At 35.5% G+C, this 16,109-nt stretch overlaps 2 protein-coding genes and 1 pseudogene across 3 annotated transcripts; 1 reads left to right on the top strand and 2 right to left on the bottom strand.

The window, feature by feature from the left end:
• The first annotated feature begins 770 nt into the window (after positions 1–770).
• LOC105798545 (mitogen-activated protein kinase kinase kinase YODA) lies at positions 771–7,527 on the top strand. Its single transcript, XM_052621121.1, has 12 exons — positions 771–1,039; positions 1,942–2,701; positions 2,857–3,597; positions 3,872–3,959; positions 4,093–4,155; positions 4,463–4,623; positions 4,743–4,818; positions 5,014–5,073; positions 5,204–5,311; positions 5,435–5,674; positions 6,158–6,243; positions 6,339–7,527. Exons 2-12 carry the CDS (start codon positions 2,145–2,147, stop codon positions 6,847–6,849), a joined length of 2,691 nt encoding a protein of 896 aa, XP_052477081.1. The 5' UTR covers positions 771–1,039; positions 1,942–2,144; the 3' UTR covers positions 6,850–7,527.
• A 91-nt stretch (positions 7,528–7,618) lies between these two features.
• Positions 7,619–10,545, bottom strand: LOC105798546 (cell division cycle 20.1, cofactor of APC complex-like; annotated as a pseudogene).
• Positions 10,546–11,503: 958 nt separating this feature from the next.
• On the bottom strand, positions 11,504–15,627 carry LOC105798548 (short-chain dehydrogenase TIC 32, chloroplastic). 2 transcript variants are annotated; one of them, XM_012628661.2, is made up of 8 exons: positions 15,355–15,625; positions 14,861–15,092; positions 14,562–14,641; positions 14,055–14,208; positions 13,606–13,684; positions 12,985–13,069; positions 12,775–12,821; positions 11,504–11,883 (listed from the first exon to the last, which is right to left on the bottom strand). In XM_012628661.2, exons 1-8 carry the CDS (start codon positions 15,458–15,460, stop codon positions 11,725–11,727), a joined length of 942 nt encoding a protein of 313 aa, XP_012484115.1. In that variant the 5' UTR covers positions 15,461–15,625; the 3' UTR covers positions 11,504–11,724. The 2 variants fall into 2 exon arrangements, with proteins under 2 accessions (XP_012484115.1, XP_052477437.1); XM_052621477.1 differs by lacking the exon at positions 14,562–14,641 and having other exon boundaries at positions 14,883–15,092; positions 15,355–15,627.
• Positions 15,628–16,109: the final 482 nt, after the last annotated feature.

Below are 16,109 nucleotides of genomic sequence, written 5' to 3'. Positions count from 1 at the left end.
TTTTTAATGCATGCAGGTTTGAAGAAATAAAACGAAATTCTCTTCCATTAATGATGGGAGAAAAAAATAAGTCAGTTAATTTGTTTTCTTCTAGCATCCAAATAAAATCTATTTCATTAATTCCACTACATCACATTTTCTTTTCTTTAATTATTTCTTCTCACTTCATCAAGAAATAAAATTTGAATCATACCTTTTTTACTACTAATAATTTTTAAGAATGTTTAAGAAAAATATGTTTAAACGCATTTTAATTGTGTCTTCCTATTATAATAACAATTATGCTAATTACGTTACCACTCAACTGGCATAATTTTTCATACTAATAATTGTTGAATTTACATATATCATATATGGATACTTATTGTTTCATTTATATATTTTAAAATTATTACAAATTTCATAAATAATTAAATTAAGAAATATATTAATTGTTCAATCCTTATAATTTTAAAATCTATTTTATTTTTAATGTAAATTAAACTTCAATACAAATTTTTATAATAGGGCAATAGAAGTTAAGATATAGAGTAAAATATTTTAAATAAATTTAAAACTAATAGAAAATATATTGCTTTTAAAGTTAAAAATAGATTTTTTTGAGAAAAACAAATATTGTTATTCTCGTGAGTTTAAACGATCGTACAAAGAAGAAATTTAAAAAAAAAAAAACTGTACGTGGAAACTTACTGCTGCAGCTAGTCTTACTTAATTATTATTATTTATTTATGATTAATAAAATTTATTTATTTATAATATTAAAGTTCAGACAACTCCATTTCTTAACTCAGACATCCTCTCTCTCTCCCTTTCTGTCAATCTCTCTCTACGCGATCTAGTAACTGACTCACAATTTCTGTAAAGCTAAAAACTTAAAGTTAAAAATTTTGAAAATTTCATCTCTTTCAATTTAGATTTCTAGGGTTTATTTTAAATATTTTGTTATGCTTTTTGCTTCTTAGCTTGCGATGATATAAACCAAAATTTCGCAAATTTATCAGTGGGATGGAGCTCAGATTCGTAGCTCCAAGCATGTGAAGTAAGTTCCTTTTTCCTTTTTCTTTGTTTTGTTTTATTTGGTGTTTAGCAATATATGTTACCTTTTATTTTTCGGTTAATTTTGGTGTTCATTGGATTTTTTTTTCTCTAATATGTTTTTGGAGTTCGTATGTAGATCTGTTGGTTGGAACTTACGGTTTCGAGAAGTTTTCAGATCTTAATTTTTTGTTTGGTTTCGGAGAAAATTGGGGAGGAAAAAGAAAAAGTTGAGTATTAAATCACGGTCTCAACAAAAAAAAAAGTTTGAGATTCACAATATTGTGTTTTTGGGTTGTAATATGGATTTTGGGAGATGTTTGTTTCAGATAGGGATTGAATTTGAGTTTGTTTATTGTTATAGAAAAAAGATGTGATTTCTTTTCATTGTTTCTCATTTATTTACATTGGTGAAATCAAAATGTTGTCCTCTTTCGGTGTTTTCGAAGAAGTAGAAGTGCAACAGTCTGAACCTGGTTCTTTTGGGACCTAAAGTAGTTATCTGAGGAACACCAAAGGCTGAAGGCAGTAGAGACTGAGGTTTAGGAGAACTTTTTCCAGATTTCTGATAACATCTGTTCTGAATCTTTTAGTGGCATGCATACCATGTAGTCTATTCCTTTAATAAAGAAAATGAGATACCGTGGTTTCTTTGAGGCATGCTTTCTGAAGATTGTTGTTTCTATCCGATGAAATTTGTTGTTGTAGAAGATAGACAAAGATGCATTAACTGATTTTCATGCATTAACTGATTTTCCTGTCTAAGTACTCAAAGTAGGTAATTCGTGTGTGGTATGGACTATGACTGTGATATTGTGATGGTTGTTGAGCATTTATGCAAAGGTTTTGACAAAAACTAAACATTTAGTCTTTCCTCTGCACTTCTATTTTCTTTTTTGTCTGCAGATTCAAGTTACGGTGCTGGTTGTGAGGCTCATAGGATTCTAGCTCACAATCCAGAATTCTTCAAAGCTTCACTATTGTGAATTGATTGTATTAAAGAACCGAATCCTTTATTGTCGTTGAGCTCTACAGTTTCGGTATTTGGAAATGGATTTGCTTTAGGAACACTTTGCCAAGTGGTATCTCAGGTCAAAAAAATTTGAAACATGCCTTCTTGGTGGGGAAAGTCATCATCCAAAGAAGTGAAGAAGAAAACAAACAAGGAAAGTTTCATTGATACCTTACACCGGAAATTTAAGATTCCTTCAGAAGGTAAACCAAACAGTAGATCAGGAGTATCTCGTAGACATGGCAATGACACAATTTCAGAAAAGGGATCTCAATCCCGACCAGAATCTAGGTCTCCTTCACCTTCTAAACAGGTATCTAGGTGTCAAAGTTTTGTCCAAAGGCCTCATGCTCAGCCGCTGCCACTTCCTGATCTGCATCCTGCAATAGTTGGTCGTACAGACTCTGGAATTGGCATATCATCAAAATCAAGGCCAGAAAAAGGCTCCAAGTCATCATTATTTCTGCCTCTCCCAAGACCTGCATGCATACGTCATAGGCTAAATCCTAATGATACAGATGGAGATTGTGTTACTGCTTCAGTTTTCAGTGAGAGCTCAGCTGAAAGTGATGATCCTACCGACGCACATCATCGTAGTCTGCAAGCAACTGATTATGACAATGGGACTAGGATTGCGGCAAACAGCCCTTCCAGGTAAGCCTATCTCTGTCTTGTTCGTGCTAGAATGAGGATTTCTTATTGCCCAAGCATGGTATTGTATTATTTTATGTTTTACTTCTGGTTTTCTTTTTTTTTTATTTGCTAAAAATCTTATCCTTGACAAAATTTTACTTATTTTCTTGCTGAAGCTTGTTGCTCAAGGATCAATCTTCTGCAGTCAGCCAAAGTAACTCAAGAGAGGCAAAAAAACAGACTAACATTTCATTCGGTTATAGTATCTCTCCAAAAACACCTAAGAGAAGACCTTTAAGCAATCATGTGCCAAATCTTCAGATCCCACATAATGGTGCTTTCAGCAGTGCTCCTGACAGCTCCATGTCAAGTCCATCTAGAAGCCCATTGAGAGCTTTTGGCTCAGAGCAAATAATGAACTCTCCTTTCTGGGCTGGAAAGACTTGTGCTGATGTTACTTTGCTTGGATCTGGCCACTGCTCCAGTCCTGGCTCAGGTCAGAATTCTGGGCATAATTCAATGGGTGGAGATATGTCAGGACAGCTATTTTGGCAACCAAGTAGGGGCAGCCCTGAGTATTCTCCAATACCTAGTCCTAGGATGACCAGTGCTGGTCCCAGTTCGAGAATTCATAGTGGTGCTGTCACCCCTATTCATCCTAGATCAGCAGGAACAGCTACTGAAACACATACTAGTTGGCATGATGATGGAAAACAACAAAGCCACAGATTGCCCCTTCCTCGTGTAACAACTTCCATTTCTTCTCCTTTCTCCCATTCAAATTCAGCAGCAACATCTCCTTCTGTGCCACGAAGTCCAGGAGGGGCAGAGAATCCTGTAAACCCTGGGTCACGGTGGAAAAAAGGGAAGCTTCTGGGTAGAGGCACATTTGGTCATGTTTATGTTGGTTTTAACAGGTATAATCGTCCAAAAGAATAGTTGTTTAATTTCCCATCTTAAAAATGACATCTATTGCCCAATGGTTTATGTCGTATCATCCTTGAGCTGAGTAATAGAGACTGATGTTTCTGTGTTTATAATATTTTATCAATTACATGTACTTGAAATATCTTACATGATATAATCCAGTGGGCATCTAAGATTTCTGCATGTCTGCTCTTTTGAAATATTTGCCAATGATTGCCATTTATTACTATGCCTACATCTGATTTCATTTTCATTGTCCATCAGTGAGAGTGGTGAAATGTGTGCGATGAAAGAGGTTACGTTATTTTCTGATGATGCCAAGTCAAATGAAAGTACTAAGCAGTTGATGCAGGTAAACCAATTTTCTGCCAGTTTAAATAGGTTTTCAACTGTCCAGATGACGCGAAAAGAAATAATTGTTTCCTTGTTATTCTTAAACTTGGTTATAGCTTTGAAAGAAATGCGTATTCTTATTTCTCTGACAGGAAATTGCTCTGTTGAGCCGTTTATGGCATCCAAATATTGTGCAATACTACGGCTCTGAAAAGGTGCGTCCTATGTTCGACAATTTGTTTTCTTGGCCTTAACATCTTGTCTATTATGGTTATTGAAAGTTGTTATTGAGATATTGGGAAGTTGCATTGACTAATGGATTTTGTCCAGAAGAGTTAATTCTTTTATATATTAAGAAAAAGTGAACCATATGATGTTAAGAAACTTTTGGGAATTATTTTTATGGTCACTTTACTAACCACAAAACACTATTACTTGTTAAGCAATTTCTTAGAAAAAAATAAATAGGGGCAAATTACTGTTATGCTTCTCTTACAGAACTATGAATAAATTCCTGAACAGGTTGATGACAGGCTTTACATATACCTCGAGTATGTATCTGGTGGGTCTATTTATAAAATCCTCCAGGAGTATGGGCAGCTTGGTGAACTAGCAATTCGCAGTTATACTCAACAGATCTTGTCTGGGCTTGCCTACCTACATTCTAAGTCTACCGTCCATAGGTGAGTCAGGTTATCTATTCCTTGTTCGATATGTTAGAACTATAACTTCATGGCATCTCTACTAATATATGCATCAAGGAAAATATTGTTCATCTTACCATCTTATATTTCTTGTACAGAGATATTAAAGGAGCAAACATACTGGTAGACCCAAATGGTCGAGTTAAGTTGGCAGATTTTGGGATGGCAAAGCATGTAAGTCTATGATTAATCACTTTCTGTTAGAAATGAACTTAATCAGATTAAAATGTAGCCAGCTCTTTGGCTAAAAAGAAATTGTAGTAGCCCAAGCTTGAAGATCAAATTATGACTTATTTAATGCTACATTCCTATTCTCTGATTAGATTTTTTCCTTGAGGTTATTTCCAACTTATAAGGCATGCTTTGCAGATTGCAGGACAGTCATGTCCACTTTCATTTAAAGGAAGCCCTTACTGGCTGGCACCTGAGGTTAGACATTTTTTTTTCTCACTGGGTTTATTTCAAGTTCTTACTAATCCATTGCAAAGGGGAAAGTGACATGGTTTATGTGGTTTTAGCGTTCTCCAGTTCTGAAGTTTTCTTTCTATTATTTTCCCAGATTATAAGAAACCCTAGTGGTTGCAACCTTGCTGTGGATATATGGAGTCTTGGATGCACTGTTTTGGAAATGGCTACAACGAAACCTCCTTGGAGTCAATATGAAGGGGTCTGTTATAAGAATAGAAAGATGGGATATTTTAATTTCAAAGCTGTTTAATTTGCCTTTAATAAGAGCAGCTTTTTTTGTATTTTTTTTATTTCTATTTATTGTGTGATATTTGTATGTCAGGTTGCGGCTATGTTCAAGATTGGAAATAGCAAGGAACTTCCACCCATTCCAGATTACCTCTCAGATGAAGGGAAAGATTTTGTGCGCCAGTGTTTGCAACGCAACCCACAACATCGTCCTACTGCAGTTCAGCTTTTAGGCCACCCATTTTTAAAATATGCTGCACCTATGGAAAGGCCTGTTCCAGATGCTGAGCCTTCAGATCCTACCCCTGGCGTGACAAGTGGGGTGAAAACTCTGGTACTTTTCTTTTTAATATTGTTTTATCTAATCCATAATTAGGTTTTGAGCGTGCATTATATGGTTGCATTCATTTCCTTCAACAGTTCATTCAAGAGATGAAATATATTTTTTATAATTGAACTGTAATTTCCAGACCTAAAATGATACGCTACTGTACATTGGACCTTGAATGATATATTCTGAACGCACAATAACTTTTCAAGTTCCCATTACTTCATATTGAAAATCTCCATGGTTAGCTGGACAAGAACTGAAGCTATGATATGATATTGATTCCTGGATTACATAACCGTGCAAGAGGCATCATATTCCTTAAGTTGACATTCTCGGTGCACTTTTTTCTTGTTTATTTTTATTGTGGTGGGTAGTAACACAGAAAAATGTAGATATGCCTAATTGGTCTCCTCAATACTCTCCTTTTAATTTTGGTATTTCAGACCTTAAATCTCATTGGAATATTCTCTCATGTTTTGCTATTAGGGCATTGGACAAGCCAGGAATTATTCCTCCCTGGAGTCAGAGCAACTTGCTGTTCATTCATCTAGAGTACCTAAACTGCATGCTAGGTCTCTCTCTCTTTCTCTCACTCTTACACACAAACTCGAATATAGATGATAAAAATGATGGTTGTTGAGTCTCATTTCAATTCCTTATTATGCAGTGATATCAATATTCCAAGGAATGTATCTTGCCCTGTTTCACCCATAGGAAGCCCTCTTCTACATTCAAGGTCACCGCAACATCTAAACGGAAGAATGTCTCCTTCTCCCATATCTAGCCCTCGGACCACTTCAGGCTCATCTACACCCTTGACAGGTGGCAGTGGTGCTATACCTTATGGTTATCTTAAGCAATCGCCTTACTTTCAGGAGGGTCTTGGTAGCATGCCAAAGCCCTCAAATGGACTTTATGTCAGTGGCTCTTCCTGTCATGATAATAATCCTGACATTTTTCGAGGCTTGCAAGCAGGTTCTCACATCTTTTCTGAACTGGTGCCATCAGAAAATGACATTTTAGGAACTGGAAGATCAGTCCATGGGGAATCTTATGATGGACAGTCTGTATTAGCTGATCGTGTTTCTCGACAGCTTCTGAAGGATCACGCAGCAATGAGCCCATCCCTGGATCTAAGTCCCAGCTCTCCTTTACCTTACCGGAGTGTTATTATCTAAACTCAGCTTTGAAGATTCATTGATCAGAGTGTCTTTTGGGTCTTACGGGATCAGTTTGTATTCATCACTTTAACTTCTTCTAAGGCAGTGTATGGATCAAATATGGAACCAGAACAGAAATTCGAGGAATAAGGTTGAAGAGCAAGGAAGTGAGGAGGCAGGTAGGTCATTTGCCAAGGATCGGGGTTTAGGTGTTCAATAGACCATTTATTGATTCCAGTTAGATGTTCAATAGACCATTTATTCAGGTGAAAATATTCCCGGAAAATAAGAATGTTGCTGCCGTACGGCATGAATCTTGTACAGAGTTGAGTGTGTAAATCAACTAATGCTTGACTGAACTGCAGTGGTGAGAAGTTACTTGGCAAAAAATGTCTTGGCTGCAAATCAAGGGGAAGATCCTCGGCTTTCGGTAGACACAGTTGTACAGATGTTTAAGGAACCAAATCAGAATTCCAAGTTTTGTGAGGAACTGAACTAATAATTCTAATGGTCTAGTGCACTTTACGACCCTTGGTGGTTACTAAGCAAAGGGATTTTACAGGTTTTGGTAGCTTCACGATCTTGTTGCATTTAAAGCTTGCATCTGTACATTATACTTTGAGGAGAGAGGGACCTTGAACTACTGAAAGAGATTTAACACAAAATTGCTTTAAGCGTCCAAAATTCAACCGTGAAGTGAATTTGCAGTTGTCTTTGTCATTTTAGTTTTTTTATCAGATGGATCATACAATTTCAGATCCACTGTCTCAATGGCAGAGTGGAGTAATTGACTTTAACACCTCAAAATGCATTTGACAAGTCAAACTTCCATAAGAACCAAAGTAAAAGCCAAATCATTTTAGCTGCTGAGAAATATAAAGATTTTCAAATTAAAAGGCTAACAACAGTTTAGGTGGTTCGGCTTTCCACGGACAGATTACACCAAGAAAAAAAATCAACCATTTGTTCCTCGGACAGTTTGGATGTAGTGAATCTTAGACGATAGTAATTGATATCCCCCCTCATCACCTGCTGAAAACAAATCATGAACATTTGAGCACTTAAGTGTATAATCATTATGATTTCTCAATAGGAATGGACAATTGAACACTAGGCTACCTTGAGATAATTTGATTTCTTGTTTTGAAGGAACTACCACTGGACCAACTGGTAGAGTTCACCTCCTAGTCTTTTTTCTCTATCACCGGATGCGGTTCAAGTGAGAAAATGGCTCTTGGTGTACTTTTGGAGCAGGTTTAGCCACTTCTGGGACCCCAAAAACATTCCAGAATCTTAGTGTCTCATCCCCTGCAGCTGAAGCCACTGTGCACCATCCGGGCTTTGATGTGAAGAACTCTAGATGTATGACCCATTATCTCTGCCATCTTCACCATTGATGGGTATTTCCAAAGAATTAACTGATTCTGAGTAAATCCATGAGAGCTCAGAAGCTCCCTCTCATTCTTGTTCCACAGCAAAGCACAAACTTGAGAGCCAGTGTCCACTGAATTCAGGCATGCACCTCTATGTGTGTTCCAAAATTTTATGGTTCGATCACCTCCACCTCCGCCAGAGGCCAGCAAATTGCTCTGGAAAGGGACCCAGGCAAGGGCTTTAACAGCAGAAGTATGATCCTCCAGCCTGTGTATCCGTTGTGTTGGTGAATTTGAAGATGCCTTGGACATATCCCATATGTGAACTAGATTATCATTGCCTCCACTGGCCAGTTGTTGTCCAGAAGCCGACCATTTCAGCCCACAAACTTCTTGCCAATGTCCTCTGTAGGTTTTAACAACATGGGATCTAATCCTTACATCATTGTTAACTATCATACCATCCATTCCTCCAGTTGTAAGAATGTGACTGTTCCATGCCATTGAACCCACTCTTGATCGGTGACAACCTCTCAGAGTGCGCAACTGCAAGCATTAGAAAGTAAAGGATTGTGTCAGAATAAATGACAGAACTGGGAAACAAAAAGAAACTGCTAATATTTAGAGATTATACAAACCTGCCGGTTTGAAGCAGAATCCCATAACTGTACTTCAGAATTGTTCAAGCCAATGGCAATATGCCGACCATCAGAAGCCCAACTCACACTTGTTACCGGGCCATTGTCATCATCAATGGTAACAAGTTCTGAGGTAGAACTATATGAAGCATCCCACAAATAAACTGTGTTTCCAAGTGCTATTGCAAGAACATTGCTGCTGCCCCAGTCCAATAAATTCAAGTAAAAGTCATCCATAAGGTCAGGAGCATCCAATGTTCTCTCAGAGCTCTGAAGAACCAAATGATGATCACAATGCATTAGCGTCTGTGGAACCAAAACCTAATGTCCAAAGTCCAAACTAGTTAAATTGCATATGTAGCATGTTCTGCTTACCTGGGGAATGTGTCTTCGGGGCTTCAAAGGTTTCGCTGGGTGAACAGAAGTTGTGTGGTCGGAAGGGAAGAGTTCAACAGGTGTTGGTAGCTTGTTCTTGAAAGCCAAGATTCGAGTCCTCAGCTAGCTGCATCCTATAGGCGTCCCTGGCTGGTGAGAAAACTGTCTGGTTCTCTTTGATCTTCCTCCCTTCAGTCAGCATGTAATGTGCATAATCATAGTCCATTGCTGAACGATTTGGTATGAATCTATCCAGCTGCCAGTACAAAGAAAACGTTCAATTTGAATGTCATTACAAAGTGTAATTTATCAAGATATAATTTTAAGCAAATCAGTTTCCTAAAATAAAATTTTAAGACAAAGGTTTCATTACCATTTAAGTATATTCCATTGTGAAATTGGAAAACCATATAAATAAAGGACAAGAAAGCATTCATGTGAATGTCATCACAAAATCTAATTTATCATGCTGTAAAATTGAAGTCTTATTTAAACAAATCTGTTTCCTAGAATCAAAATTTAAGATCCAAGGTTTCATTACTATTTACTTATATTCCTTTGTGTGATTGGAAAACCATATAAATCAAGGACAAGCAAGCATTCAAATTGCATGTCATCACAAAGTCTAATTTATCAAGCTGTAAAATTGAAGTCTTAATTTAAACAAACGTGTTTCCTAAAATCATTCAAGACCAAGATTTACTCGTATCCCTTTGTGAAATTGAAAACCCATGTAAATCAAGGGCAAGAAAACCCTTTTTTGCAATAATTAAATAAAAAAAAGTATTAAGTTAGGATAGTTACATTTTCTTTAGAATTTATTCTCTGGAGAATCTGTTCCTGAAGTGGGCATCTGGATCGTCCCCTCAATTTTGAAAAAGGATTCAAAGGTCCTGCATCCATAGTGTCAAACAAATATAATAAAAAAATAACAAAAATTAAACAAACAAACAAAAGAAAAAGACCCTTCAAGAAATGAGTAAGCAAAGCCCTAAAGAATTATATGTATATACGAACCCTGAACCTGCAAAATTCAAATCAAAATTTTTTATTAAAAAAAGAAAGAATGATAGCAGAACTAAAATCAAATGAAAAAACTAGAGAAATGCGGGAGTAAAGAAGCTATGGCTGTAGATGTTCGAGAGAGAGATTGATCAAAGATAATTGGATGAATCGACAAGCATATAAAACATTGACGATTAGGAGAACATAAGCAGATGTATTCGCCTTTGGAGTTTAGAGTACTTTTAATCTTTGTTTAAGGAATATATCTATCTAGACTCTAGAGTTTATGAAAAGCGACAACGGCTACTTTTTCCGCAAAGAATCGTTATAATTCATTCAATCCCGTATTGTGTATCAACAGAAAGGGACTTCAGTTGATGGACCCGCTGCCGCTGCCACGTCGGCTTGCTAACTGGGCTTCATTTTATGGTAAAATATTTAAACCTGAAATTCAGTTGGTTGAAAAATACCCATTTATTCCCAAAGGTTTTGATGAAGAATTACACTAAAGTTTTATTTATTAAATGAATTTTAAGGGACAATTTTACCATTATTAATTAATTATTATCCTACTTACTTTTTTATCTTCAATATTTGTATTAAATTATTTTAAATTAAAAAATAATAAAAATATTGTTAATTATAAATTGTTTTAATTATTATTAAATTAAATTTTGATAAATATAATATATTTTTAATATTAGGTTCTTTTTTAAGAGCTATGACGATTGGTGAGCGGTAATGGGATCAACTGTCTAGGTCAATGGATGAGGGATATATGTCTTGGTCTATGATTTGTAAGTTGGAAGCAGAGGTGATCATGGGCCGAGCGGCCTGGCCTGATGGTTCGCTCGAAATATGGGAGAGTTCGGGTAAAAATATAGGCCCGAAATATGGGTTTGGGCAAAAAAACGAGGCCCATTTTCGGACACCACTTTTTTGGCCCGGACCCGGCTCGACCCGAATATATAATAAATATTTATTTTTAAAATTTTTTAAATATTTTTAAAATACTTTTTTTTTATTTTTAAAATAAATTTTTGGTGTTTATTAAAAATGGGCCAGGCCAGGCAGAGTTCGAGCTTAGGAATTTTTTTCCGGACCGGGCTTGGATAAAATTTCAGGCCCATATTCCGGGCCGAGCCTAAGCCTAAGACATGGGCTGAAATTTTTTGGGCCCGGCCCGGCCCATGATCACCTCTAGTTGGAAGTGCCCATCTTTCATTTCCCGGCAATGAAATGTTTGAGACTAAGATATATATTTTCAAATGAAGAGTCTAATTCGAGGACAAATTCTCCAATTTAATACTTGACATATCAAATAACAAATCTTATCCTAAAATAAACCTTGAGCTATATAATAGAATTATCCTTTTAATTATAAGTTTAGAATAAAGGAGCACTTAAGATCGTGGCTTCTTTTTCTAACTGACTGTATTGGGCCTACAATTCTAATACATAATTTTGGTTCATATGCGATTGCCACTGGCTATATACTTTTCTTATTTAACCATCTTCATGCTGAAATCCCAGAGTTTCTTGGCCAACTCAGCATTCCTTCCATGTGCACTTGCTTGGCCTATATTACTGTCCTTGAAGTATTCACCACTTCTACCCTTTACTTGTGGATGCAATGCCACATAGCATGTTGTGGCAGCTCCCTGTAACCAGATAAAAGTATATTATTGCATTTAGAAAGAATGGGCATTTCAGTGGACTCCCCAACAATTGCAGCAATTTTACAAACAACATGATGCACAAAGGCAAAGCTAGAAAAAAATTTAAAATTATGTATTTTTATGAAAGTTAAAATGTAATTTTATCATTGTATTAGTTTATATCTTTATAAATTTTTTAAATATAATTTTTTTTAAGGATTAAATTAAAATTTTATTAATTTATGAGGTAAAAATATAATTTAAACATTTACTAAATTATAATTTTATAGTCAAAAATGTTTTTTTCCCGCGCCCCAGTTAGCCACAGCCTCTAATGATGCATAACATGCCATGAGTATGAGAATGAGCATTACTACTATTTATAAAAAGGAAGGCCCTAAGTCCTTTCGCCACCTGTCCATTGTTTTTTACATGAAAAAAGATAATTGCTAAATTTCAACTCTAATCCTTCGAGATTATATAAAAATGATTAAATTTCAATTTGATTTTAATATTTCATTCAAATTTGAGATTTAATTTCTATACTTTAATTTTGACATACTTTATTAGTCTAAATACTTTACTATTTACAATAAAATGTATGAGCCTCACCTCAGTGATAGGGGAGGAACTTGCAGATATTGGGATTCGAACCCCAAACCAGCAGAATACCACCTGTTATGGATGGTTGCATGAACCAACCGAGTATTGTTTTCGATCTTTCTATTCAAATAGCATGAGGTCCTTGAGCTTAAACCCAAACCCTCCAATTTCCAGCATGAAAGACTATCAAATATTTTTAAAGTACATAGTAAGAATGATAGATCGAAGGCTATATGCTACGATTAGTTGCCAGTGCATGATCATTGGTAATGCTATGCAAAAGGAGATTACCTGCTGAACATTTTTTAGTGCAATCTTACCAAAGATATTAACAAGACCTGCATCAAGACCGAAACAAACGTGAGAATGAGATGCATGCTGCATATAATGCAGCGATGTTAATAATGTAGAGAGTTCCTTTTTTTTCTTTTCTTTGTAGGTAGCAAATGTACAATTATAACTAAGGAATTATAGTCATAAAATCAAACACTAAAATGTTACCACTAATAGGACCCATATGACGGAATAGATTGGTGACGATTGCTCCTGGGTGAAGTGAATTTGCAGTTATATCCACTCCATCTACCTGTTCAATCAATTAGAGAACATCATTATGCAAAGTGTGCTTTGTAAGACAGATTATAAAAATCATATTGACTACTGAGCATCAAGAAAAACTTCTAAATAAAATGTTTGATCTGCTTCAAAAGGGACTTCAGCTACACAAAATATAGACAGACAAGTGGAGGCAAGCTGAAGAATGAAACAGAAAATGGCAACAACTGAGATATGGCAATCCTTGTATGGGTGTTGTGTCCCATATTTAAAAAATAAAATAAAATTGTGCCAACTGTGTAAACATAAACATAACAGGGATTATTATAACGATACATATATAAAAGTGCATGTCGTATTTATTACATAGCTCGAGTTTATAAAACATTCATGTTTATGCCGTACTTTCATGTTGTGTACAAAATTGTAACGCTCCTCTAATAGACAGTCAAGGACCAAGTTCAGCTTCCTCCACCTTAAACTAATTCAAATGTACCAAAAAGGCCTCAGACACCAGAAACTTTACTACTGATCAAAATCTTCGATGCCGTAGAAAAGATCACATACCTTTAGGCTTTTAGCTAGTTCATTAGCATGCAGAACATTTGCAAGTTTTGATTGGCCATATGCAGCAAAATTGCTGTACCTGTACATTACCAAATTGAAAAGAAAAAAAAAAAAAAAGCAATGACAAAAGATAATTTTATTCTGCTTAATGGAAGTTACCCGATAGCTGTATCTTAGAATAAGCATAAACACATTTCACTTTTCTTTAATATCAAACAAGTAATGCTAAACGACATTGATAGTAGAATATCATTATAAGAACCATTACACATATGTTAACTAAGGAAAAGTCATCATGTCAAAGTTTAAGAGATAATAGTCAATTTCTTCTTCCGGAACAAAACATGTATTTTTCCCAAGAAGACATTGAAATTTGCTTTTCCTCAGAATCTCTAATTAGAGAATAAGGGCATAACTGAATGCATTTTAGAGAGGGTTTATGGTGTTACCCCGATTGATCATTAATCTTGTCAAATTGAATTCCTTCCTTATAAGTGTAACGGTGAGCTTCTGATGAGACATTTATAATTCTTCCCTCTCTTTTGCTTGTCCGTGCAGCTTTCTTCATAGTGTCCAGCAAGAGATTTGTCAAAAGAAAATGACCTGTTTTTGTAAAAAAAAGTTATACAACAAAGCTTTAACAATGGCCTAGTTTCTGTTTCTTTCCTCCCCTTTCCTGAAGCAATTAACCATAACCAAACTCTATGCAACAGAAAACATGAACAATAGGTTGCAAAACAAGCTATGTTTAGATTTAGAGTTCAGAGAGAGGAAAACGAGATGGAAAAAACTATTTTTATACCTAGATGTTCTAAATTCACCATCACTATGAAAATGGGCTGCTTCCATAAAGTAAACACTGGAAAAGATTATCCATTTCTATTACAGAGTTGTATGTTCAAGCTTCAAAATGTCAAGAAGAGAATGCCATTGGGATCAGGTTTATGCTAACATACCTATGTGATTGGTTGCAAACTGTAGTTCTATATTGTCCTTTGAAAGCATGAAAGGAGTTGCCATAATTCCTGCATTATTACTGACAGCAAAGAAAACAAGTTTTATAATCTTCTTTAAATGATTGCCTAAGAAGACTATTGCAGGAGTTGTTTAATCATGTATACATCGGTAAGCAGACTGGGATTTGGAGATTGATGTCACAAATAGCAGATTTAACAAGCAGATGACTATAAACTTAGTCACTACACTGGCTGGGAATTGATATATAAAAGGCTGCCCACTCTCATTGTCTACTTACATAAGGAGATTCAGAGGGTGACCTGAGGAGCTGAAATCTGCTGCAAATTTCCTCACAGATGCCATTGAACTGAGATCTAATTCCATTGTATCAACTTTAGCTGTTGGAATTTCCTTCACAATTGCTTCTTTAACATCTCTACCAGCAGCCACATTCCTGACCCCCATAATTACATGAACACCACGCAGAGCAAGAACACGTGCGGTTTCAGTGCCAATACCACTGGATGCTCCTATAATTACGTTCACCATGAAAGAGAAACTATGCTTGTTAGAAACATAAGAAAACGATTGAACCAAACATAAGAACAGAAACCATAAAATTTCTACTTCTCATATTCTCTATCAACATAAAATATGCATCCAAATGTCAAAGACTCAAAACAGAATCATCAGGAGAAAAACAAACTGTAAGAAAATTACATTACATGCGAGAAACAAGAACATAGCAAAATAGTTTCCTCACTGCATGCGAAATTTAAAAAGTCGACAAACCTGTAACAATGGCAGTGAGACCAGTGCCATCGATCCCCTGTGTAACTTCCTCAGCTGTGGAAGATGACGAAAACCCGGATGGCCCTTTTCTGCCAAACAGCCACATGTTTGTAAATAACAGATACCCTTTACCTGTATGCAATAAGGGTCATTCACAAACTCCAAGGACTCTTCGACTGTGATTTTAAAGACAGATTTGAAGTAGGAAATGAGTACGAGGAATGAGGGTCACACAGCCTTGAAGAGAGTGAGTTGTGAAGTCAGTATTTTGCCAAGCCAACCTGACGTACATTATCTAGACCCTACAACAATAGTTGCAAAATCATCATAAACGGCTGCGTTTCGGGGTGAACGTACTTATCCATCGTGAAATTAGCTTAATGAAAATATAAAAGCTTTTCCCATTGCATCGTGAAGCCTTAACTGAATATTGAGGAGTATTGGGGTCTACCTGTTCACACGTACGCACTATCAGCATTAAGACTAGCTCGAAATTTGAGAGAGTAGAAAATAAAACTATTAAAGTTTAGATAAAAAAAAATTAAACTCATTTAAAAAATAAGTTAAACTCAAACATTCAAAATCTAAGTTTGGTTTAATCCATTTTCAAGTTCATAATATTTTATATATGTATTATGTAACTTATAAGTTATAAAAAATAAATTTATACTAAATATATAATATTAGTCTAATGTAAACATTAAAATAATATTAAGATGACTATATAAAAAATTTAATAAATTAAAATATTAAAT

The sequence above is a fragment of the Gossypium raimondii genome, chromosome 9 (genome assembly GCF_025698545.1).
Source record: "Gossypium raimondii isolate GPD5lz chromosome 9, ASM2569854v1, whole genome shotgun sequence".
Lineage (NCBI taxonomy): Eukaryota > Viridiplantae > Streptophyta > Magnoliopsida > Malvales > Malvaceae > Gossypium > Gossypium raimondii.
The sequence above is the reverse complement of the archived record's forward strand: the minus strand, read 5'-3'. Positions and strand labels throughout refer to the sequence as shown.

Bases quoted from the DNA above. Each gene is read 5' to 3' on its own strand.
- LOC105798548 (XM_012628661.2), bottom strand. From the start codon at position 15,460: ATGTGGCTGTTTGGCAGAAAAGGGCCATCCGGGTTTTCGTCATCTTCC. The intron at 15,093-15,354 runs GTTTGTCGACTT...ACGTAATTATAG, and splicing joins TCTCACTGCCATTGTTACAG to GAGCATCCAGTGGTATTGGC. The intron at 14,209-14,561 runs GTATGTTAGCAT...TTACAAAAACAG, and splicing joins GTTTGCAACCAATCACATAG to GTCATTTTCTTTTGACAAAT.
- LOC105798545 (XM_052621121.1), top strand. From the start codon at position 2,145: ATGCCTTCTTGGTGGGGAAAGTCATCATCCAAAGAAGTGAAGAAGAAA. The intron at 4,624-4,742 runs GTGAGTCAGGTT...TTTCTTGTACAG, and splicing joins TCTAAGTCTACCGTCCATAG to AGATATTAAAGGAGCAAACA. The intron at 5,675-6,157 runs GTACTTTTCTTT...TTTTGCTATTAG, and splicing joins CAAGTGGGGTGAAAACTCTG to GGCATTGGACAAGCCAGGAA.